Here is a 27,385-nt window from a genome sequence, read left to right as displayed (position 1 = left end):
CTATGCAAGTAAAAATTAAGATTTATCATTTATCAATAGCTAGTTGAAATTTAGAATTAACAACTTGCCTCTATATAAACACCATGTATACATTGCTATTTCAAAGTATCACTTGTCATATAACAATCAGAAGATACAAAGAATGATTGTCGGACTACTAGATATTTTCAACAAAACTCACAAACATTAAGAACGAAATTATTTAATCTTGAAAAAATAGTCAATGATAAATTGGAGTACCTTTCCCTTAGTTCCAGCAATATGGATAACACTCAATTGTAAAAGAGAATCCTCCAAGTCTAGTATCTGTAAAAAGAATGACAATATAGAATATTAGATAATCATGGTATCCAACACCCAAATGCAGAGCTCTATATGGCATACTTAATTAGAAGAATAAAGACTTGTTTCTAGCAACATAATTCATGTTAGTATGTTACAAACAACAATATCTGTTACAAACAACAATATCTGATTACTCATTGTAATGATCTTCTAGTTTATGAATGAAGTAGGAAAACACAATCTTTATTGAAATAAACTAGAGACTTTAAATATCTCTCAAAATTTTGGTTCACTTTCAATTAATGTTGTCCCCATTCTGACATCAGAAAATTGAGGACACCCTATGCAATTTTCTCATGGATTCATACGTGTATTCTTAGAGTTTTTGGTGCTTTGAATGGTGCATTATAAAGGCAATTAGTTATCCTTGAATTGTCCTAAATTTTAAACTTTTTCGTGTGCCCTTCATTATCTTTCATGTCATGACAGGTTTTTCTTCTCTGATTACATGAACTTGACTTTAGCAACCTTTACATCTTTTCTTTGTTTTCTTTGTTTGGATGCTTTGTTTCTAGTTTTGTTTTTGCCCTCAGATCGGACCATTTGCAATTCCACTTGTTTAGAGCTATCGTAGGCCTCAATCGAAGTTGTATGTCAACAGTTATTAAGGAATTAAGTGTTCTGCAAGTGGGGATTTTTGACCTGATTGCATATCCTTGTTCTTTAATTGAAATATCTCATTAGTGGGCTTTTTCTTTGCAAATGCATTGCCTAAAAGGTGATATTTACATATAAATGGATTTAAAACCCCATTTTTTAATTTTACATCAAAGCATGTGAGATTTCAATGAGTTTTTAATGTAAAGGTGGACTTTTTAAGTCTTATTGCGTATTTCCTCATTAGAGTTTAAATTATATGTAAAATTATACATGAGAACCTATATGCACTTAGAAGTGAGGATTTTTACATAGTCTATATGGAAAAGTTCAATATACTTCTAATTTGTTGTACGTAAATGACTCCTAGAAACCTGTTGTAACATTAAAGCCATGCATTTAAGTTTCTAAAAAGCACTTCTTTCATCATTCCAATACTTTCAAGACTAAGGAGGTGATTTTCAGATCTTTTACATCTTTTTATGTAAGAGAATACATGTAAATGCCCACCAAAAGTTCATTTTGACTTAAAGTACATGTAAAGGTGTTTTTATAGTGCGCCTAAATCATTCATTCTATAGGCTGTAATTTATTCCAAAAGGCTCATCAAAGAGTTGGATGGCGTTTTTAAAGGCACTTACATGTTTTGATATGTATTGAAAGGCATATATTTTCATTCTCAAAGCCCATTATAACATGTTTAAGGATGCAAAGTGTTTTATAAAGTCCGTATTGGGTATTATAACTTGCAATTTCTTCCTTTACATGGCTGGGTGGCGATTTTTCACATTCACATGATTGTGAAAAAGGCATATGTACCTGTATTGGCTTCTCCAAAACCTATCTGAGTATAAACGATATGTAAAAGGCTTCTTGAAGCTCATTTTTTACATCCAAGGGCTATACTTTTTCCTTCTAATTATGGATGGCGATTATGACCTCCAGTGCATGCATTAAAATACCTCCATTTTGCTCAAAACAACTCATCTAGGGCATTGTTTGGATGGAAACAAAATTTGGAGGAGCAAATGCAAGTCTTATTGCTTGCATATTTGATCTAGATGAAGAGAATTGAATCTCGTTAACAAGCACAGTGCAGGAAAGTTAGAGAATGGAAACCCTGAGCATTCATATTTCCCTTCACAAGGCTCCAATAGCAAAATCTTGTGCCTTAAGGGCAAGGACAAAGGCAAGGCATCCAACCCAATCTTCTGCCGGATTTGATTTCCCTAGCTGGTAAGTTTTCTATCAGTTTGTTTTCTAAATAAGACTTCACGAGAAACCAATTGAAGGCAAACCAAAATAGCCTATTGGCTAATTAACATTAAGTACACAATTTTTATTAAACAAAAAACTTACATTCAACAAAAATAAGTAAAACTCTAAAACATTTAAAAATTAAAACAAGTGAATTAACTCTCACTCAAGTCTACAGAAGTAGTTGCCTTGTAGCCTTCTCTTGCCACAGTAGTTCCCGTCGCAAAATTCAGCCAATAAGGACTTGCTACAACATTGGAGGGAATGTTGAAATACCAAAAATCAGCACATTGAATGTCAACTTGTTGATGCACGTCAATGTTCCACCTAGTAGCCTCCAATGATGGTTGTGCTACAAGTGTGCACAAAAAAAAACTATCTATAGAAGATGATTGTGGCACAGAAGTGATGGTATGCTAAAACCAATAGAAGTGGTGACCAACGGGATGGTAGATTTGCGGAAACGTGGGCCACAAAGAGAGTGCACTATGCCCTCAAGTGCTGCTTTCTCTTCTAGGTTAACTTGGATACCTAGTCACAATCCACATTATTTCATTATGATCATTGTTTTAGCAAAACCAAACTAATCATGGTGATTAGAGAATAAAAAATGATTCTTCAAAAGGAGACATAGTAGGCTACCTTGAGATTCGAAGAGGCCTGCCCTCATGGCCAATTTTCCCCTTTCCCTTTGCAACTTTTACTCTTCTTGGGCAGCGAGCAAGGCATTCATCTCTCTCTGCTTATTTCTTTTGTGTTGCTCTCACAAACCCTTGTATCATGCTTTATAATTCCTTCGTGGTGGTATTTCAAATGAGATATGCCTCCACTAATAAGTTCTTTACATTTTATATCACAATATTATATTTGGGTCCTTCAAAGCAATATCTCCATGACTTGTCTCTAGACCCTTTAGAACATGTGCTTACATATCCAGATGAACATGCATTAACTGGTAACTGGCAAACCTTGTACCTGACCCTGTTGTGGAGGTATCCCAATTGGCCATTTTAATGAAGTATCAACCTACACATACAAATTGATAGCACAAATTTAGATATTTAATGAAGAAATTTAGTAACAAGCTAAATAAGATTAAAACTTGAAATAATTTTAAACATAGGTGAAACTTGAAAGGAAAAAGAAAAAAGTGTTACATTATGAAAAAAATTTGAGAAAACTAGGTAAATATATGCAAAAATTGTTGAAAAATGGTGGTAGATCTTTGTTCATTACACTCTTTTGAGTGCATTGGAAATGCTATAATAGATTTTGTATAAACTTAGCCGCAAATCCACCATAAATCGCTCAACACTACAAATCATGTTCATTCTCCTCCAACCTCTCCAAACTGAATTTTGCAATGAAAAAATTGTGTTTTGACCTTTGTGGGGTTGTCAGTCTCTATATCCAAACTATGGCCAATACTTTCGTATCCTATCACGATATTTTTATAAGTTAACACGAATATTTTCAGCGGTATTTTGGTAACTTCGTTGCGCAAGAAGTTTGGCATGAAAGTTACAAAATTTATTGTGGCCAAAAACTTCTCACAATAAGTTAACCTATCGCACAGAAGTCTACCATATTTTAATCTATGGTTCCACCTTTTTGAAAATCTTGATAGCATCTACCTAACTAATATAGCCATTGAATGCTCAAAAAACACATTGTTTTGCCCATGTTTAAGGCATTGAAATCTTCATGCAATTAGTGTCTATATTTGAGTCTTTTATCTGAGGGGTAGTGAATCCATCAGCCATAATGTGATGTCCCCAATTTCTTTTGTAGTGTGATTTGTTTTGAAATAGTTTTGACCAAGGAGTTATTTGATGATTCCATAGAGCTCAGGCAGCTTGGAGGACTCATATGCATCCTCTAAATGATTTTCGACTTCTGGTACTACTCAACTAGAACATTAAAGAGGTCGAGGGGTAGTGAATCCATCAGCCATAATGTAATGTCCCCATTTTAAATTTCTTTTGTAGTGCAATTTGTTTTGAACCTGTTTTGCTCAAGGAGTTACTTGATGATTCCATAGAGCTCAAGCAAACTGGAGGACTCATATGCATCCTTTAGAAGTGACTTTCGACTTTTGGTAGTGCTCACCAAGAACATTAAAGAGGTCATCTATTTTTAATCAATTGGCTTCACTTATCATTGCTCGTCATCAAGATCATTCCAATGTGATCAGTTTCAAATCCAATGCTTTCCAACAATTTTCACAAATTCAGTGCATTAATGACTTATTTTAATTAATTTTAATAAGGATGCTTAAATTAATTAAAAATATTTTACGAGCACCTTAGTGTTATTGCTAGTTGAAACCTGGAGAAAATAATTTAAATCATGGAAGCACCATATAGGACTTTTGTAAGTCAAAATTTCATTATTTTTTTATGGAAAGATATTTTGTTGGAGCTATAATGCAGTTAAAATTAATAAGTGAATTTTAATATGGCGTTTTCCAAAAGTTTGGAGGGAAATGTACATTTTGGGAGCTCATTTGGCACTATGCAAACTATTATGTTTTCTCCAATGAAAACCTAGGAGTTTGGAGATTAAGCACATTTGTCTCAACCTTTTGGAGGATGGAAACCCTCTTGAGGAAGATCAGTTTGGATCTTGAGACATCCTCCTTGGTTAACTCGATGTGACTTATTCAAAGCTGCAGACTATGTAAAAAGGGATTTGCAGTGGTTTGTGTTAATAATTGGTAGCTTTAATTGGACAAACTATAGTGCAAATATATATATATATAAAGTGTAAGATATAATATATATTAATCTATTAAATATGTGAGGTATTTATTTGTCATTATATTAATTACATTCTAATGAATAGACATGTCCCATGAAGAGACGTGTTTATCCATTCATCATCCTATCTTAGAGAGATGGCTGTCATTTGGAAAGTACATACCAAAACATTATGGCAGTGCTATTACATTTGCAGCAGATCCCGAAAACTCAACATGGTATCAAAGCCAGACTGCAAAATGTAAATATCTATTCAATGGTAAAAGGCAGCAAGTTATAAACATCTATGTGTGATTGCTGATCAAGTGGGTTTCATATGGCGAGAATCATATTAAATTATTGATTGGTAACTAAGTGAATAACTGCATTCATTTTGCAAAACAATTTATAAAGGAAAACTGCATAAGGGAAAATTGTTTTAAGGATCTCGCTCATCCACCAAATGGAATACAAGCCAAGTCTGATATTAAAGAGGGTGATCTCGATTTCATATTGGTGTGAAGGCCAAGTCTGGATATTACAGAGATTGGGTAAAGTCTGGATCGATATAATTGCTAATCCATGGAATCGAAAACATTCAAAGATTTCAGCAACCATAATGTCCGCCGTTAAAATTTGGAAATTAAATGTTATTGATGGAGCGGATTGAAGAGAGATCTGGGTACAGTTGAAAAGATTTATGTGTAAAATGATTAGGCTCGATATCTAACTACTGAAGCCAAACTATCCATGGCCAATGCAGAAGATATTCAGCAGATGCAAATCGCGTATATAACCTCCATTATCTACTTGTGGCATTCATATATGCAATGCAACTTGAGCACTATTGATACATTGCATCAATTGTCGAGGAGCTCGGGTCACATTGATCTGTTTGTAGAAACCGTAATGGTAAAACTAGATGACCAGAGAAGTGGCCCAAGTTAGGGAGGAAGATGAAAATGTGTAATGACCCATGTCAAGGAATCAACAGTACCAATACTATGTCAAATACAAAATGGTGCAACAGACGAGGAAAGATTTGGAACTAGTAAATGGTTCGAGAAGTTGATTCTGCATCAACCCTCCATTGGTCAGTTTTACATGCCATATGAGAGCAACGTGAAACTTAAGACAGAGCGTGAATTTGATGAATATAATCCTCCAGTTAAAGATTCTTGTTCCCCTGAACTTGAAAGTTCAGTGGAAAATACTCCACTTAATATAGAGGCAGATCATTGGGTGAGTGGATACCGTAGGTTTAATGGGCACAATTATTCCACTAAAATTGGTATACATGCTTCGGCAGGAGATGTTCAGTTTAGTTCTTTTGATCATGATTAGAAAGTGGATAAATGAATCGTGATAATTTTACAATATGTATATCTAACTTTACTGTAACAATCCAATATGAAATATTGTATGGAGATTCAATCATAAACTTGCTCTTTTAAAATAAAATAAAATATCAACTGCTATACTAATTGTCACAGTCGAACCCATTGGCTATACTGACGTGATTACCATGAAAGTCAACAAGCTCTAGTGTGCATTGATGTCGCAGAAGATAAGGTCAATGGTACCCCCTGAAGCTACGTTGGCCAGCTTGCTGTCTGAAATAAATAGGATCTTCATGAGCCACAACTCTTGTTGGCGGGAATGGAGGACACTTCCGCATCCGACATAGTGTTTACCAGAAGAATATACATGTAAAACAATTTCAATTGAATTTATCTACAAAGTATTTAAAGAAAGCAATTGGAATCCAAATATGTTATTGGTTACAAGGGAGACTATCATGGGGACAGGACAGACTTAGAGAATGCAGTCAGCTATCTTCAAAATAGAAGGTTTATATCTCTACAGTCAGCAACCTTATGGGTTGGAGATACAATAAGAAACGCAGACCAGTCAGTGATGGTAGAATCAAAACAATAAATATTCATGAAGGATGAAAATTGATTCGTGCATTATATTTCCTATATGGACTCACCTTATGAAAGGAAATATTTGAAACACAAGGACAAAAGCATATGGAATTCAGATTCAGAGGGAGTCTGGCATCTTCAAGAGGTCTAAATGTTGATGAACTTGAGCTTCAGAGGGAGCAGATGGGTTTAGTCAACTTGTGACAATCTCGATCATAGTGATTGAGAGAGAGTTTCACTATTGAAGGTGAAACACTTATGAGGTAAACTTGATTTAATTGATTATTATACTACTGATATCATTTAAATGCCTTATGGGTCCTGTGTAAATCATGAGGAAGTGATGACTTCCAAATGATTATCACTTGTATTTGTTAATGTTATTGAAAGATGACAATCTTACAATAACTTAATCTTCTATCGTGATAGACATCATGTGATGGCTGGAACAAATCAGGATAGATGATTTCTAGCATAGTGGATTCAGTTCCTTAAACAAACCATGACCTTCTAGATTGTGATAGACATCGTGTGATGGCTGAAACCGATCACAATAGATTATGAATGTTCCTATGCTAAGTACACATTACCTTTGAACAATTTTGAGTTATGGTGAATATCATGAGACTTGATATTCTTGATTAGACCATATCTCTGATATCATATTGAGATGATATCTAAAACCAGGTATCACATGTTAGGAGATATGTAAAACTAGGTATCACGTGTTAGGTGATATGTAATATCATGAGTTAGGTGATTCCTCATATTATGTTTTAGGTGATATGTAAAACTAGGTATCACGTGTTAGGTGAGTCCTCATATCACGTGTTAGGCAATATGTAAAACTAGGTATTATATGTTAGATAATACTTCATATCATGTGTTATGTGATCACAAGATATCTAATATGATTATACCATGTTTGTAGCATCGAGCAGATGTCAAATGAGTTGACATTTGCCAAATGAGTTGGCATTCAATAAACCGAGAAGTCAAATGAGTTGACATTCTAGAAACCATTATTTGCGTTGAGGTAATATGTTATTCATATTGTGTATGAATCTTGTTTATCCTCTCTAAGCTAGGAGGGGGTGTTAATAATCAGTAGCTTTAGTTGGATATATAGAAGTGTGAGATATAATATATATATTAAATATATTATATATATATAAGTGTAAGATATATATATATATATATATGAGATATTTATTTGTCATTATATTAATTACATTCTTATGAATGGACATGTCCCGTGAAGAGACATGTCTATCCATTCCTCATCCTATATTAGAGAGATGGCTGCCATTTGAAAAGTACATACCAAAACATTATGGCAGTGCTATTACATTTGCAGCAGATCCTGAAAACTCAACAGTTTGTCACTAACCCTAACAAATTTGTCCATGACAAATTCTAGGGGTAACAAGAGATGCTGCCCCTAACCAATTTGCCATGAAAAAATTTAGGGATGACAAGAGTATCATTTAAAGCAATACACCAAGAAAGAACTCCATCATTACTCCTCTAGAAACTTTTTTTGTTTATCTTTGATCTTTCATGTTGAATGTTAGGAAATGCCTCATCTTTCTACAACATATATTATAATGATGTGCATATGATTGTATTTTTCCCATTGTGCATCTTGATGGCATCCAATTTTTAGGGACTCCATTCTATGCATTATCCTAGATCTTCTTATTGTTTGATTAATGTGGTTGTTTTATTTTATAAAGTTTTGCAGGATTTGTGATCGATCAACTATTTTCACTTCTATCTCAACTCTGTTGTTATTTTCCTATTATAGCTGCATCATGGAATTAGGCAATAGGTAGAGTGCCACTTACGAGTTTGCGAGTTTTGATCTAGATTGCAGATGTAATGATATCATGCACAATGAAACAATGTTGTCACAATAAAACAGCAACAGAGGTGAAAATGGTTTAAACATGCAAAGAAATAATTTTGACAATTAATAACAGGCTAAATCTGATGAGAAGTGAGCTTGAGCACCCTTTTTTGAATCTGCTAAGATATTATCTGTACAAGAACGCTATCAGTTGTATACAGATTTCAATCTTTTCATACACGAGCTCCAGCAGCAATACAGAATCTGGATAAGACTTTGTTGGTTCAAGAAGGTGTGAAGAGATACCTGAAGCAGTCACATGCGCGGTTGGAAACCTCCCAGGGCTCAAAGAGTTACACCTGTTTGGCGTATCATGAAACTGGCTTTCTCAATCCCTTTTCCTTTCATTTTCCAGATTTCTTTCCATTTAAAATATTTTAGAGTTTCTCCACATTTTTTATTTGTATCGTTGTGTGCAGAAATCACAAGTTTACAGGAGCACCATATGGAGGCACGTCGACTCATGATATTCGCGCCAGTATTGAAGACCACCTGTGTGATTCTCACCATTTGCGAATGAATCGAAAGAGAGTTACCATGGACTGTTAATTACGGAAAGGATAAAAGCAGTGGATTGGATTTGCTTCTATGCCTAATAATATTAAGTTTCTGCCTTGTTTCATTTGGCTTCCTGGATATAAAGACTAGAGGAGGATCCATACACGAGCACCATCACCATTGGATAGAGGCAAAGTATTTGGTACTGAAGATCGAATTTTTCTATGCTTTCTTAACATGAGCAAATCCTGTCTGAGAGGAAGATGAAGCATTTATAATATATTTTGGAAAGGAATTAATAGGCAGCAAGTTAGTTAATATGCAGTAATTGGCATAGATGCCGTTATATCCCTGGAAGGTGATATCGAAATTAGAGGATGCCCAGCAATCAAGAAGCGTACAGGCTCTCAGTCAGAGACGTCTGGAGACATGCAAAGAATGGCATATCATAGGTTTTTCAGAGGATCATATGGCCGAGTTCGTGAGAGAATGTAAAGACCTTCCTGCAGCAATGATATTCATTTGAATAGTGTTCTACATCCTGCGTATCCCCAGTCCAGGAGCACATCAAACTTATACGTGGAGGATGAAGGAATCTGCCTATGCATGAATGGAGAGGTAAATGGTGCAAAATGAATAATCTAGGGAATTATCTGGAGGCTTAGCATGGATGCGAATGATCTTCAGGAGGAGTGCGTGCGGAAGGATCAGTCCAGACAAAGAAAGCTCACGAGAGTCAGAGAAATTGTATTCGGTTCTGCAAGGAGATTCAAACACATCCTTCATGAATTAATGAATTCATACCCAAGTCAATGGATGCAAAGGTTGTGCATTAATGCCAATGGAAAATATAAAGCACGAGAGTCTAATTCTATTTTGATAAAATTAAAACATATCAAGTTTTTAAACATTGGTTAGTTTTATTTATGAAGGGTTGCGATGTTTGGTTAGGCAACCGATACCCTTTGAACATCTATAAATATAGATGTAAAAATCAAACAAGGGGAGAGAGACTGAGAGATACAATATTCATTCTTATTTTTTTTAAAGGTTTTGACTTATCCTATGCCCATGATGTTATATTATTTATTCGGTGGAGAAATGAGCAATTGAACAAAGCTCCTAAGTTTTGAATTATCGAGCAAATTTATATGCGAGTCCAGGATTGAAATTTGCAGTAGAATTGATCATCCGTGAGGAGTGTCTCTACGTATAATTTTTATTTCTGGCGCCAGTCTGTAAGAAGTAATTATTTAATTTACTTGCATTAGAGTTTTAATTTTTTATTAAGTTGTGTCCTTTATAAACGTTTTTTATTATTTTCTATAAATATTTTAATATTTGGATAAGTGGACTGGATCGTTATTGCATTTTAAATTTGATAAACTTAAATATTGTGAAATACTTTATTGTTTCCGTATTTAGGTCCAATTTGTCTCCGCAGGAGTTAAAGTCCATTTTAGACTAATTTGAATTGCATTCATATAATTGATCCGTCGCGTCCGAATTATTAAATTTATTTATAGTTAGATATATTAAACTTTATAAAGTTGTACGTTTCAACTAATAATGTTGACTCTATTGCCCATTTAATTAGGCACTGGCTTTTATTTTTAATTCATAATCCATACGCTGGCAAATGTTTCATTTCTTGCCTTTGAGCAATTAATATATTCATCTATTGCATTAATCTATATTTATTTTTTATCTAAACATTATTTCAATTATTTACTTTTGTTTTCAGTTCACAAATCTCAAGTTTAAAGTTTTCCTATAGTTCTTGCCATTTGGGAAACTTTTATTGTATTCGTGTTCTAATCGATTTGTTTTAAGTATCTTGGATCTAGGAATTTCGTCCAGGATTAGGTGCACCCGCCTCGGTCTTGCAGAGCCGGAAGCGCAGGGGATTTAGATCACATTGATCGATCCCGTCAAGTTGGCTTTAACCAGTTGGATATCCCAGCATCGACCAGGCAAGGCTCGTAGGATTCCAATCTGTGGTTTTGGGAACCAACACATCTCTCATAGGTATAAAAGGGAAGCTTCGTCTGAAAATAGAGTAAGGAATAAGGTCTTGCAAACTACCTCTAACCAATTTTCTCTTGACATATTTTAAGGATAATAAGAGCCTCATACAAAGCAACACGCCAAGCAAGTTTACCCACTTAAGGTTGTGGTGAGGCAAATGAGATCTACGGGGATACATCTTCAAGATCAGCTAGAGCCAATGTAACTTTAAAGACACTTTTTTCCTTGACTCTTATCTTCATATCTATTCGTTCATATGCTATGTTGAATGTGAATCCAACTTTCTCTTTGTGGGGTATTATATGGATAACATCACGCTAATGTTCATACATGTTTTCATTGTTGACCTAGTCATGTTGATCATTGTTGAACTGGGTAATGCAAATTATGTGGCTGTTATAAATAGTTAGACCAACGAATATGTCTTACCTAACAACCAACGGTCATTCAAAAAGCACTTCTTCTGTCAACATAAGGCTATTGATTTATGACAACTCCTCCATGTACTGCCAGAATTGTATCGAACACTATCTGTTAAATAATTTACCATTTTCTAAACTCTCAAGCAATTGATCTCAGGATGAATTGTGATTCCAATCATTTGTCTATACAACAACTTGTGTTTTGGTCATGTAGTTTATATAATTACATTTTCGTATGATCATTCTTACTTTCAGTCAGCAAACTTAAGCTAAAAAATCTCAAATTTATGTTGTATAATTAGGTCCAATATGAATTAAAGTGATACAAAGATGAAGATTGAGAAACATTGAGGAAGACAAAAATACTTAAACTACAATGGAGACAAAGAAAAACAAGGAAAAGAGTAAAGGAAACCCACTTGGTCATAAATTATAACATACTTTTAGATACTCATACATGATTGGGAAATTGTTGCCTGTTTCATCTGCACGTGTGCGTGGGGTAATGATGGAGGACAGTAAATTTAAGGCTGCTACATATGATGTAGATGAAGAACGGTCATCTGATATTGCTTTTGTCCCAGCATTTCCCTCATCAGAATCTACATAAAGGAGAAAATGTCAAAATGTTGTGTTTAAACTTTAGCCTTTTTCTAGATAGAATATATAGACAATAAAAAGAACATCATTCTATGAATTTTGACCAGTCACTCTCACTCAAGAGTAAGCCTAATTTTGAATGGTGATATTTTTAAGAGTATAAAACATACATAGGATTATAAATTTATCACTATTTGAAATTTTACTCTTCCCTACAAGCATGAGATTCTGCTAGAAAAATCAGCGTATTACCAAATATATCATTTCAAAGTAGTTAATAAAAGCTTGAAATATATGAACCCCAAAAGGTCAAACTCTACTAGCGTCATATTATAAATCAGACCAAAATAACTAGGTCAAACCAGATTAAGGAATACAAATCTGAGGATAATGCAAGGATTTTTGAAGCCATAGTTCACTAATCAAAACTTGCCATCAGATTACAGTAATTACATCCACAACTTGAAGATTTAAGAATAAAGATTTGTTGGAAGAATCAGCTTGTCAAGCAAATACTTATGAGTCCTCCATAAAGAATTTGAATCTATGTTTCAAGCCCTCAAGGAATAGAATGCCCTTTTTTAAGGTCTTGTAAAGGGAGAAAGGTTACTAGATGGGAAAAAAAATTGTGATACTCAGTTGAAATATATATCTACATATGATATCGTTAAGTTTAAAATAATGCATGGAATTTTATGTCAACTTTCTGTGGAAATAGCCACTTTAGCTGCATTTTATATTTCAAAATGACCTATATTTTTAACAAGTTTTGCCAATAAATTAATGAATGATTTTAATGAAATCCACGAGGCCAACCATTCTAAGAAGCTGAGTCTTGCAACCTTATGTTATCTTCAAACTCCTTTTGATGTCAAATTCCTAGTATGGATCTTGACTAGGAAGCTAGCAATTTTTTTAATTCTAGCTTCCTCAACACTCATGCAAGCTACCAAATTTCAAGTCATTTTCATACTGAATACAAATATCCTCATACATTGTGCACTCCATGATCATTGTCATTGCATCTCCACTACCCCCTTACTACAAAATATGCAATTTCTCTCTTCGCAAACTTTCTTAGGCATATTCCATCTATTGGTCTATTAGAAATAGAGGTTTGGTTTGCACTTGGATATACTGTTTATGTGTTGTATTGATGACAGGTTTTGTCATTAATGACACGTTTTGTCATTGATGACAACGTATGTTTATGTGATCATGACAGACAGATATTCTACACATCGTAGGGTGATTGTTGGCACAATGAAGTTAGTATATAACAAGTTAAGCTATGCGAGCTTAGATTGGTGTAGAAGAATGAGTATAAATATCATATCTAGGTTCGTTGGACCTTATGTTGAGTTCTAGATAAGTTACAATATGATTAGTGAAGACTGGTAGAAGACCAATGTACAGGAATTCATGATAGAAACAATCAGTAGAATATTTATTGTATATTATTAGCAAGGTGGAATAACGTCAGCGAGCTTGCATCATGGAAGAAGACTTGTTTGTGAAGTCATGTTCGTGATAGAAAGGCTTTGTGATTATTCTAGAAAGGTTGTCATTGTGTAATGTACAGCATGATTTACTAGCAGTTGATAGTGGTAAGGAAGAGTTTATTTTATCAATGTACAATGTAATAATTGTATTGTAACATGTGTGAACCTTAATGTAATATTTGTAATGATACTTATGAAGGCATGTATGCCTTAGCATAGTCCTATGTAATTAATTGTTCACTGGGGAAGCTTTAGCAAGCTGAACTAATTAATTATTTGTAAGGGTATAAAAGAAAGTTGTTTTCTTTGGTTGTAATGTATCTATGTCATATATATGGTCAGTTGATGTGAGATTGTATGTTGGATATGTTATACTGAAGATTTGTTCTTCACAATTGTTGAAGCATTTAAGCAGTGGGTCTATTTGTTTATTTATCAACCTCTAACAAGGTTCAAGGTCTCCTAACAAGGATTTGTCCCTTTAACAGGGACTATTGTACTAAATGCATTGTAATAGGCTCCTAACACCGTCACATCCTTTCACAAGGAACTTATATATAGTAGACTATTATGTGGGTACCAGCCCCACTGGGGTTTTCCCTCTGATCAAGGGTTTCCCTAGTCAACAAATTCATTGTGTTATGGTGTATGGTTTTCGATTGTCATGCATCGTTGTTTTAATTGTTGGAGTTGAGATTTATAAGTTTGGATTTAAATTTAATATCACAATAGATTCACCCCCCCCCCCCTCCCCTAGTTGTGTATGGAGTTTACTTCTTAACAATTGGTATTAGAGCATCATGTTCTATTTAAGAAAGCTTTACACCTTGAGGAGATATATGGCTTACAAGAAGAAAAGTCCTAAGTTTAATGGTGAACACTGAAAACTATGAAAGTTGGAAAGATAAGATGCAAACACACTTGATCTACATGGGAATTGGCTTCTGCTGGATTACAAAGACACAAGTATAGGTTAAGACAGAGAGCCAACTGTCATCAAGCACAGATGATGAAAAGAATATTTTCCAGTGTAACATGCACTAATATGCACACTTTCAAAGGCTGAATTCAGTGAGGTAAAAGTTCTTGATCTTGCATATGATATTTGGACTAGGTTAGAAAGGTTATATAAAGGTAATGAACATACAAAGAAAGCAAAGTTGCAAAATTGGAAGACTAAGCTAGAGAATGCTAGCAAGAAGATGAAACTATTAGGACATATGTGCAGAGAATTATTGAAATTACTATAGGTATAAGAAGCTCTAGAGGAACTGTGTCAAAAGTTGAAGTTTTTTTTATGATTTTGACATCCTTGACTCATGCTTAAGACAACAAGGTAAATGCTATTGAACAAGTTATTCCTCTTATTGAAATTTTTAACAAAGAAATGTTGATTGGGAAATTGCAAGCTTTTGAGACTAGTGGACTGAAAGATGCTTTGGATAGTGCACATTAAGATAAGAGTGTACTAACAAAAAGTGTGAACACCAGCGAAAGCTGAGATTATGCAAGTGATTCGGCACATGTTCAGGAAGAAGAAAAGAAGATTGATAAGTTTGTATCATTGATTGAAAAAAGGGAACCTAAAGGTAAGGGTATTTTCAGAAACGAAGCTCCTTTTGTTTGTTGGTATTGTAAGCAAATCGGTCACTTTTCTTTTAGTCCTGAAAGAGAACCTAAGGTGAAACCTACACCCTATAAATCAAAGATTCTGAAGGAACGTACGTGTACACTCAAAAGGTGTCACACTCTAAATCCTTCTATCCAAGTGATTCCATGACATTGGAATGCTTGGATGGTGGCTTAGAGCTCCCTATCCACAGAGTCCAAGAAGTATGTTTCAAGTATATGAGGGCTCTCAGTTGAGCCTTAGAGATACTTTTCTTGCTAGTAAACCATGCAACAGAAGGTTTCTTTGAGACAAGATGCAAGAATGCAAGTGTCCACAAAGGGATTCCTCAAATATGCAATGCAAGCATGAATCTACAGTAGAATGAAAAGAACAAATGCAGCTAGATTAAGCAACTGAAAGTATTACAAATTAGCCTAGTTATGCTATGTGAGCTAGATTACAGTAAGCCATTATGCAATATGATTCTAAGCTAAAAATGCTACGGATGCTAGAAAGTAGACAAGAAGTAGAAGTTCTCCACAAAAGCTCTTAAGGATTTGAATGGCAAACCTGCAGCATAATGGTACTAAAGAGTGTAGATCCCTTGACAAGGGGAGAGCTCTTTCTTTTGAAGATGTACAAACGGTGGAGATCAAGCTCAAATGATGGATGATCAAGGGTGGAGTTTGAAAATGGGATTGATCCAAGTGCAAACACAAGTCAACCAATAAACAAAGAGTTGACTTCGCATGTGAGACAGAAAGAGTCTTTTCATTTAATTTGCAAAATAGAAGTAAGACTTCATGTGTGCAAATTGATTGGATTAGAAGAATGGGGTCTTTTATTTATTTAAAAGGGGATATGTTCTTTTAATCAAATAATGAACTTAGGATAGTATAGTCAAACTATAGGATATAATCAAATTAATTGATTTTTAACAATTTGGCCTAGGCAAATGATTAATTAATTCTACCAAAATGTTGAGAAGGGGACTAATAGTCTAGACAACCATTTTAGGTGATTACAGTATGTATGTTAGTGATGATGAGATTGAAGTTAAAGAGGTTAATCTTTTGGATAATAACAATGAAGATGAAATTGGTGGAAAAGGATTAAGATTTTTATAAGTTCTGGTGAATTTGAACAGAGACGGTGTTGTGCATGGTCTGGGCACGGGCTAGGGCTCGCGTGCCCTAGCTTCTTCCTGTTGTTTCTTGTCTGCGGCTGTTGGGCATGGCTGGTCTACTTTCACGAGGGGGTGGTTTCTTTGCTCAAGGGTACGTGGATTGGCTAGAGGGTCCAATCCTTGTTTGGCTGTGGGAGGACAACTTTTCCTACGTTTTTGTTGTGCTCAAAAGTTTCTTGGCGAGTGGTGTTTTGGGATCAGAGACTGTGGCTTTCTTATCCCATCTCTCTCAGCTGGTGGGGTTGTGGTGTTTGTCCCATGGTGAATCAGAGTTCAGTTTTGTCTCAAATTACTTCCGAGGATATGGGGATGGCAGATCCATCTTCTTCAATACATGCCAATGTTGAAGATCAGATGAGTAAACTCCTATCTGGAGATGGGGTCTCCTCCTCAAAAGGGATGCCTCGAATAAAAAAAGTAAATGGATGTTTGGAAAGATCTGAAGATCAACCTGTTCTAGTTATTCAACCTGAGCAGGTTTCAGAGGATGTTGAATACTGGCGTAATCATGCCCTTATTTGCAAATTTCTAGGCCTTCATCTCTCTCTACCCATGTTGGATTCCTAGGCTCATTGGGTTTGGAATCCCGAAGGTGATATGGAGATTATTTTGGCAACGAATAACTATTTTTTAGTTATCTTCTCATGCATGTCGGACAAGAATAGTGTTTTTGAAGGAGGCCCTTATTTTTTTAACCAAGTGGGGCTTTTCATCAAGCCTTGGTCCATGGGTTTCAACTCTGCTGAAGAGATCCCCTTGCGGGTACTTATGTGGGTTCGTTTGTTGAGGCTTCCTTTGGAATTTTGGAGGGAAGATATTCTTCACTCAATTTCATTGCTTCTTGGAAAAGCTGTGGGAGCAACTACACAAACTCAAGATCGTAGGTAATTTCTTATGCTCGTATTTATGTAGAAGTTGATTTAACTAATCCGTTACCAGACTCTATGTAAATATGCATGGGATTTTCTTCTTGGATCCAACAATTGGATTACGAGACCCTCCCTTTTAGATGTCGAATTTGTCATGAATATGGTCATTTACTCCTCAAATGCCCCAAATTTAAACCCTTCCCCTTGGATGCCTCCAGACCTCCTTGGGGGGACAAGGGGAAGGATCCTACGCCTATTGAACCTGCAGATAATGAGGGCTTTACTCAAGTTAAGTCCTGTAACAAAGGAAAGGGTAAGAAGAGAACCTGGTTGGATAGACACAATGATGGCACTTTTAACAGATTTGATGTTCTTGAAGACTTGGTACAGAAGGAAGGTATTCCAGTTGACCTTTCTTCTGGGGATAAGGGTCTGCATGGAGTTCAAGATGAAGATGCAAAGAAGGATCAGTTATTATCTCCAGGGGACCTTCAAATTGAACAAATTGCTCCGGATCTACCTTCTCAGGTTCAGGATACCAAGGATCCCTAGGGGTCACAAGCTTTCATGAGTTCTATTGTGGTGGTTCCTGATCCCCCTGCTCCTAAGGGGGCCTCAGACTCGACAAAGGGCAGCAAAGCCCCTCCTACTTTAGGCTTACAGCAGGAAATCCTTTAAAAAGGGGCCTCTTGATAAATCGTCAAGGAGTGGCAGAAAGACTGATCAAGAGAAGATCAAGATTATGGGGGATAATTTGGTTGAGTATAGGTCTGTGAAACCCATTGATTCCCACTTCTCCCACCCCCATAAATGATTGTTCTATCATGGAATGTACGAGGGTTGAACAACATCCCTAGAGAAAAGATTGTTCGTAAATTAATTGATTCTCAGTTACCTAATGTGGTTTTTATTCAGGAAACTAAGCTTACAGTGGATGGTTTGGCTAATTGTGCTTCGCGCATCTGGCCCTAGGGCAACCGGCAAGGGGTGGGAACTCGAAACAGTTCAGGGGGGGTGGCTCGCTTCTAGAACCCAAGGAAAGTACTCCCTTATGGTGGATTTCTAGTCGGTCCTTGTAGTATCCCTTTCCGGATATTTACTAAAACCCTTGATAGAAAACTTACAAATTTTAAACTAAACAATAACCCAGAATATTGATATAAATTCCAGAACTTAAATCGACTTTATAAACAGCAGATATGCATACGAGAAAACCCAAAAAGTGTGTTTATTTCCTCCAATATTCAAAAGTACATATTTAAACCAGAAATGAATACAAATAGTTGCCAAATAATGTTACTGTATTATACATCAGCAATACAATAACACACAACAATCCAGAAAATCCAATCTTATAAACAGAAATAACAGTCAGATTGGTAATGTAGATTAACCTGTAAGAAGGCTAAGTTTGTGTCCAACCTCCAAAGTTTCTTCAAGGGTTTGCGTCCTCAAAGAAATAACCAACAACTGTTTCCAACTCCAAGATTAATATTTGTTTTAGATATTATAGTCTTCATATGTCCTCTCATGTGGAGCTTGTTGTACCTTTATCACTTTTTGCAATGTGATGCACGCTCATTCAAGCAATGTGGGATAAAGCACCTTTTTTGTCCTTTAGTCACTTAAGTGAACATAGTACCTTTTTAAATAAAGTGACAAGTTAAATGAACTTTAATAGTCACTTAATCAGTAATCCATATAGTTATCAGGCATTACAATAACTGACCAAATGAACTCTGATAAGCATGTGCAACAGCTCGTTGGAAAGCTCTTGGCGAGACACTTCCAACCCAGCACTGAGGTACCGAAAATACTGAGCTCTAATTACTTACTAAAAATAGTAAGCATCCACCTGCCAAAATAGATCTAATGGGTCTAGAATTGGAAAAGTCTAGGCCAAAACTCGAACTAAACCTCGTAAAGAACCTTTCCGCCCCCGAAACCTAGGCGAAGTGAGTTGGCAACACCGAATTATAATGTCCCAAAAAAAGGGGACATTACAAGGCCTCCCTTCTCAAAGATTGCTTGCCCTCAAGCAATCTGCTCATACCTGCAGAAACCAAACGCCAAGGTCCCATACTTGCCTCAAGAATGAGGTTCTACTCCTCACCTGATGTACCCCAGCTTGCATCTTCCCAAACTCAGAATGGTGAAACAGTACAATAGGAATCAATGTGCCAAATAACTGAATGCCAGGATCCCAAGTCTCACCATAAAGGGACACCAACTGCCATGTGTTGCTGCCCTGCGTGCCAATACCCTTGGTCAAGATGAAAGCCTCACTCCATGAGTAACCCTGCGAGTATCTATTGTCAAGGGATGATTGGAGCTCGGCAATATACCAATATCCATCCCAAGATGATAACACCCAATCTCTCCTCCTAGCTCCCCGATAGAAAGCAATACATAGGTATGCTCCCCTTGGATCCCAAGTGAGAACTCGTGCACTGTCTGAGGTACCACTAACTCACCCCTGCAATATCTGTACCATTGTACCACTCTTGTAATATTTGTACTGATGTCAATGATAGATCCAGCCAATCTGACTCCACCATATCACTCAGGTGAGAAAAGAGTAATCCTAATCTCTGGAGCTCTAATATGTCAGGAGACTGAAACACATAGATAATAATCCTGTGACTGTGTAACAACAAAGCACAATCCACCAGATGTAAGATACTATTAACACATGGATTCCCGATTACCCAATCAACATGATTCTAGGTAAGGGAAAGAGTGGTTAGTGAATCACCAGCATCATGAACGCTAACTCTGTCTTCAATATACTGCCAAATAAAAAATGTAAACACCTCATGTAGAATGTAAGATAAAGTGTGTTCTCCCCACTCATCTGCAAAAAACTCATTGGCCCTTGAAGGTCAAATAGAATCAGAAAAAACACTACTAATATGCATAGGCAAATCACTGATAGCTGGAATATACCAACAAGTAAAATCACCAATCAACAAGTAGCCCGTGACCATCTCATAAGAGCTAGGTGATAAAACTCTGGGTAAGCTGAAAAATTCCTCAGAGCATGCTAAGGATAAATCTGAACTTCTTACTCCACCATAAATACTCTCGCTTATGTCAAAGTCTTCATAAAAGGACGGTTCACCATTAATTGAAATCTCCGAATTATCCTCACTTGTTGTATCACTAACCATGTGCTCATGTAAAGATGTACAACTGCTGTCATAAAAATCAGAATTTCCAGACTCGTCAACTTGCTGATCAAAAGAATTTTTCTCATCATAGAAAGTTTCAGGCGGGGAACATGTGATTGAATTACATTGTTTGCCTTCACATCTCCCCACTTTATGAATTTCTTCAATGATTTGCGTGATTTCTTGTGCCCTTGAACCACTTTTATTTTCTTCACATGTGGCTGCCCCAGTCGTTTGATTTTCAGCTTTGTGGATGGAATAATGTGTTAAGCTCAATTGAAGGCATAGCTCATCCACCTCACTCTCCTTGTCCCTTCCAAATTTTATTGCGAGATCTATATCCATTAATAGTTACAAGTACTCATATTTTATCATTTTCAAAGTTTCAAAAATAGTATGTAAAAGAGGACTTGTGACACCGCCTACATTCCCATGCCTCTCTTCTAGCACAATCTTCCCCATGAGATCCTCAATCAAATTGGAAGAATCATCCATCCTCGTCAACACTTGGACAAACTTGTCCTCTTTGACCAAAAGCATATCCAATAAGTCAAGGAGTGATAAGGGTTTTTGACCATCTCCTTTAAACACAAGTGGGCTGTTCTCCATAGAATTTTCTGATTTTTCATCACTTAGGGAAACAACATTTTCAGATATATCCTCTAACTCAACGTGTGCTAGATCATCTATCCTGCCAACATTGCAGTCCATTTGCTCCTCCTCAAAGCTTGACATAATTTCCAGCCTAGTATCATCATAAAATTCATCCAAGTTAATTTCCATGTCCCCAAACAAGATGTTGGTGTTTTCGCCAACATTGGCGGTTTGGTCAACTCTTCTACCTAGGCCATCAATATGTTCATCAGAAAGACTAGTGTAAACAGCTCCATAAGATACTTTTGTCTCCCAATTACATGTTGGTATACTTGTGCCATCATTAGTATTTTGCATATTATCGATTTGATTGATATCTTCCTTATGCAAATTTATGTAGTTGTTCTTTGCAAGGAGATCCCGAGCCAAATCATAGCATTTGTTCCTTATTGTATCCGTCTTGTTTTGCAGCTCTAGCCGAAGGTCCACATAATCAATAAAAGGAAATTCTTTTTGAAGCTTTGACGGGAATTTGTTATAATCATCATACAGTCTCTTTACTTCAGTTTTAATATCAAGTTGCTAGTCTCGGGCTAGCTGGTGGTGCCTATTTGTGTCTTTCAAGACATATTTTGGTTTATTTGGACAATCCTTTTTGCCATATTTACAATAGTCGTGGCCCTTCCCTTCATTACCCATATTTTCTTGCCTCCACTACGATATTGATTCCAGATTTCGATCAGAATATCACTGTAATGACCTCACCTAAACTGATCAGAAATTCTAGGCTGGTGTAGAAGGCGTTTCATCAAACAGTTGGTGTTAAAACTGTCTGAACTATGTAAGTCACTAGGAAAACTGAATTTCTGATGTAAATTCTAGTATGATGATTTAAAATTTCTAACTTGGTGAGGGTATATAGCTGGAACAAGAACTGCTTCACCTAGGTGTTGCTCAAAAGACCATGGCTCCACGGCTACATATAAAATGAGAAGACCATTTCTAGATGTTAACCACTAGCTGAAAACAAATATCCATTGCTGCCACAAAGACTAACTTCCTTCAGAAAATTGAACTACTACTTACAGAATTCCTCCTTCAGCTACTTCTTATGTTATTCATTCAAGAATATTGTCTGATCATGAATGAGATTTATTTTCTGGCACACAAATTGTTGTTCCAAATAAATGGAATCATCTATCTAAAGGCTAATATCCAACTCTAAATTGAAAGCAAGAGTGCTGTAAATTTAGTGAGAACTTGCTTCCCACAATAAACACCATAACTAGCAACTGACGTGACACCATGAGACCCCTTGTGGGCGAGGGTAATATGGACACTATTCAGTGTGTTTTTTATATCCTTGTCCTTGAGAAATCCCTTTGCGCGTGAATCACTATCAGCTCTCTTGTCCAACAAGCTTTTGACTTCATCTGGAACAAATGAAACTACAGCGTATACAATAGTCCCAAGCTCACATTTCTCAGTTGAAGGAACTACATACTCTCCTTTTGTAATAGCTCGTAGATCATCCAAAACATGTTTTACAGCATGTTCAAATGGAACCTGAATTGCATTATAGATAGTCTGCATGGGCAAAGAAAGTTTCTCTGAATTGTTTCTCCCAGAGAGACCAATCTTTAGCATATGAACTTTGCTTGGCTCTTGCCTCCCGTGCTTCTTAGTATGAAGATTGTATAAATCAAGGCCTTCCTCCAAGATGCGTTTAATTGAGTCAGGCAAAGGATCCCTTCAATTTATCAGCAAACCCCGCACTCCAACTTCCCACTGTTTGCAATGGCTCCTTACTACTATTACGACTGCATGAAATGGTCGTCTCAACCCATGATATCACTGTAACTCTGATTTTTTTTCTATTGGGCGTGTAAGTCGGGCGTCTACCGCTGGTGAAGGTCTAGTCCCATGGATTTCTTTGCAATCCATAACTCGAATGTGTCATTTTGAAGTCTGAACCCGTGGGGCAATTGGACTATAATGTGGCCACCTAGACAGGGGTTATTAACCTGGTCGGCCTGCTTATTCACATTGACGGTTCACTCTATATACACAAACCCGTGCTCTGTAACTTCTTTGCACAACGTAGTCCCTGGTTTTCATGAACAGACTCGTCTGAAGACACCTGCGAGTAACAGTGACTCAAATCACACCCGTGCTTGGACGTTAGTCTTCCCATTAATTCGGACTACAATTCCTTGCTACGAAAAAAGGGGCCGAACTTCCAGTCACTTCGTGGCACACCAAACACCACCGTTACTTCCGAAAATAGACTCTTTCTTGGTCTGGCAAACTGCAGGTTTCCTAGGGCTCATGATGTTATTTCATACTATGATTTCCAACGTGAATGAAAGGTCCAACGTGCGTGGAGGATACCAGGAAGTCGTTTGCAGTCTAAATGGAATTTGGCACCGTATAACAAGATTATCTTCTCTGTGGTATTCACCTGTACTATGCGAAATATATACCAATTCCTATATGCATATACTTCTGCGATTGTTCTTCAAACATGAGATTTGTAAAGACCCTTCCTATTTATCGATTTTCCTGCCCAAATCTCTACAATATTTGAATGAATGAAGATGTGGTAGCATCCAACTCCTTAAAGTTTTCCAGACTTGAGGGGTTTCATCCTCACAATCTTAGCCCAGTCACATCAAAGCAACCAGAACTTGAAAATCTTTTCTTTTCATCTATTCTCGTGTGTTGTGTGATCCCACAAGATGGCAGGATTCATGGCTCTGATACCACTGTAGTATCCCTTTCCGGATACTTACTAAAACCCTTGATAGAAAACTTACAAATTTTAAACTGAACAGTAACCTAGAATATTGATATAAATTCCAGAACTTAAATCAACTTTATAACCAGCAGATATGCATACGAGAAAACCCAAAAAGTGTGTTTATTTCCTCCAATATTCAAAAGTACATATTTAAACCAGAAATAAATACAAATAGTTGTCAAATAACGTTACTGTATTATACATCAACAATACAATAACACACAACAATCCAGAAAATCCAATCTTATAAACAAAAATAACAGTCAGATTGGTAATGTAGATTAACCTGTAAGAAGGCTAGGTTTGCGTCCAACCTCCAAAGTTTCTTCAAGAGTTTGCGTCCTCAAAGATATAACCAACAACTGTTTCCAGCTCCCAGATTAATATTTGTTTAAATATTATAATCTTCATATGTCCTCTCATGTGGAGCTTGTTGTACCTTTATCACTTTTCCCAATGTGATGCACGCTCATTCAAGCAATGTGGGATAAAGCACCTTTTTTGTCCTTTAGTCACTTAAGTGAACATAGTACCTTTTTAAATAAAGTGACAAGTTAAATGAACTTTAATAGTCACTTAGTTAGTAATCCATATAGTCATCAGGCATTAAAATAACTGACCAAATGAACTCTAATAAGCATGTGCAATAGCTCGTTGGAAAGCTCTCGGCGAGACGCTTCCAACCCAGCACTGAGGTACCGAAAATACTGAGCTCTGATTACTTACTAAAAATAGTAAGCATCTGGACAACTTGCCAAAACAGCTCTGATGGGTCTGGAACTGGAAAAGTCTAGGCCAAAACTCGCACTGAACTCCGTAAAGAACCTTTCCGCCCCCGAAACCTAAGCAAAGTGAGCTAGCAACACCGAATTATAATGTCCCAGGAAAAGGGGACATTACAATCCTCTATCTCTTTGGTTGCATCTTTTTTGGCGACTGGAGAAAGGTGTCTCTTATCCAATATTTATGCTCCTACTAATCTTTCAGGTAAGTCAAATCTTTGGGCTCACATAAGCTTCATCTAGGCCTTAGACCCATTTCTCCCATGGATTATGGCTAGTGATTTTAATTCTGTTACCGGTTTAGATGAAAAACGAGGTGTGTTAGCCAGGCTGGACCCCTCTGCAAATCTTCTGAGGGATATGATTGGTTCCTTGAATCTCGTTGATGTGAAGCCAACCAATGGTTTCTTTACATGGAATAATAGGAGGTGTGGCGATGAGGCTATCTCAGAAAGGCTCTATAGATTTTTGGTTTCCTACTATTGGATGAACAATAGGTTGATCACCAATTCAGAAATTCTTGATTGGAGAGGCTCTAATCACTGGCCTATCAAGCTCTTTGTCACTGCTTATGGAGTCACCAAAAACCCTTCTTTCAAATTTCAGTTAATGTGGTTAAGAGATCAATCTTTGCAGGATCTTATGGTAGATTGGTGGTATGAGGGGATGCCTTCCCATGGGACGGCAATGTTTTCTTTTTGTAAGAGGTTTCAACATGTTAAGTACAGGCTTAAGAAGTGGAATGAACAATGTTTTAGGAACCTCTAGGCTCAGAAGATAGCTGCTCAGGCTAAGTTAGATAACATCACTCATTTGATTCGGAATCAAGGGTTGACCCTTGATCTAAGTAAATCTGACTCCTTGGCTCTTAAGGGATCAGAAGAGTGGGAGCTTTGGGAGGAGATCTTCTGGAAGCAAAAATCTCGTGTTGATTGGCTTCAGGAGGGGGATAGGAACACTACATTCTTTCATAATTTTGTTAAAGCTCGAAGGTAGGGGAATTCTTTCTCCTCTCTGGTCTCGCCTGAAGGGGCTCATCTCTCTTCCAGTGTTGATATTTCCAAGGCTACGGTCAATTATTTTTCAAACCTTTTTCCAAGGAGGATCTTGTTGCTAGGAATGAGGAGAGGGCAATCTTGGATTGCATTCCTCACCTGGTCTCTACTGAAATAAATGGGGCTCTCTTATGTCCTATTTTGTTACCTGAATTGGAGAAAGTGGTGTTTAACATGAAAAAAGGTAAGGCTCCCGGCCTAGATGGGTTTCTGATTGAGTTCTATTAGGAGTTCTGGGAAATAATAAAGTTTGATCACCTTGAGGTGGTTCAAGAATCTCATAGGAACAAATAGATGCTCAAGTCCATGAATTTTACTTTTTTGACTCTCATACCTAAGCAGGAGGGGGCTAATCAATTGGCTCAATTTAGACCTATTGCGCTAGGTAATGTTGTTTATAAGATCATCACCAAGCTGATTGCAGAGAGACTCAAGCCTCTCCTCAATACTCTAATCTCTCTTGAGCAAGGGGGTTTTGTTGAAGGAAGACAAATTTTAGATGGTGTTGTGGTTGCAATGGAAGCTATTAATTCTATGGCTAATTCTACGGAGAAGGCTATGTTTATGAAACTTGACATGGCTAAAGCTTATGATCGGGTTTGCTAGGAATTCTTACAGAAAAATCTCTTGGCGTTTGGCTTTGCTGAGGAGTGGGTGAATTGGATTCTTAGTTGTGTAACCTCTTCTTCCTTCTCAGTTCTTATTAATGGGGAACCATCAAATTTGTTTAGTGCTTCTCGGGGACTCCGGCAAGGGGACCCTTTATCTCCTTATTTATTCATTATCATGGCGGTCTTGGAAGATTTATTAAATCTCAGGTGGGGCGAGATCTTATTCCAGGTTGGAGTTGGAACAATTCTCTTCCTTCCTACTCTCATCTCTAGTTTGTGGATGATACTGTGTTGATGGTCATGGCCAAAGTTAGTGAGGCTATGAACTTCAGGAGAGCCTTACACATCTATTTGAAGACTTCAGGTCAGTGTATTAATAATGACAAGTCCTTCATTTACTTCTTTAATACCCCTCAGCTTATTCAAATAAGGATTGCTAGGACCCTTAGTTTTCAGATCAGTTCTCTTCCCCTGATATACCTTGGGATCCCTTTGGCTTTGGGATCTCAGTAAAGTCAATCATTGGACTTACAGGTGGCTATCTTCTGTTGGGAGAGTGGTTCTTCTAAACACCGTGGTGCAGTCTCTTCCCATTTACAAGTGTTGTGTGTAGGTTCCCCCTTCCACCTTTGTGAGGGATTTTGATGCTCTCTCTCGGCAATTCCTTTGGTCTGGCAACCTCCTCTCCTCAAAGTGGAGTTAAGTGGGAGTGTCTCTGCATGCCAAAGCATGTTGGGGGCCTTGGTCTTAGGTCTATGGTGCTTGTTGTCATGACCTTGGCTGCTAAGTTGTACTAAAGGTGGTGCAACAATCAGCAACAAGATTGGGCCAGGATTCTTACCCACAAGTATTTTCCTAGTGTTGATAGCTTTGATGTGTTGT

At 36.8% G+C, this 27,385-nt stretch overlaps 1 protein-coding gene across 9 annotated transcripts in view; it reads right to left on the bottom strand.

Moving 5' to 3' along the window:
• LOC149567612 (folylpolyglutamate synthase-like) overlaps window positions 1–27,385 on the bottom strand; it is a 191,192-nt gene that overhangs the window by 147,275 nt on the left and 16,532 nt on the right. For 3 of the 9 annotated variants that reach the window (XM_089820848.1, XM_089820851.1, XM_089820853.1), the window contains 3 exons: window positions 12,164–12,324; window positions 3,175–3,225; window positions 241–306 (listed from right to left, as the gene is read on the bottom strand). In XM_089820848.1, coding sequence (XP_089676974.1) covers window positions 241–306; window positions 3,175–3,225; window positions 12,164–12,324 — 278 coding nt within the window. The remainder of the gene's footprint in view (window positions 1–240; window positions 307–3,174; window positions 3,226–12,163; window positions 12,325–27,385) is intronic. The other 6 variants (XM_089820852.1, XM_089820849.1, XM_089820854.1 and 3 more) reach the window with 3 other exon arrangements.

The sequence above is a fragment of the Cupressus sempervirens genome, chromosome 3 (genome assembly GCF_028749045.1).
Source record: "Cupressus sempervirens isolate cs-2001-9-10 chromosome 3, ASM2874904v1, whole genome shotgun sequence".
NCBI lineage: Eukaryota > Viridiplantae > Streptophyta > Pinopsida > Cupressales > Cupressaceae > Cupressus > Cupressus sempervirens.
The sequence above is the reverse complement of the archived record's forward strand: the minus strand, read 5'-3'. Positions and strand labels throughout refer to the sequence as shown.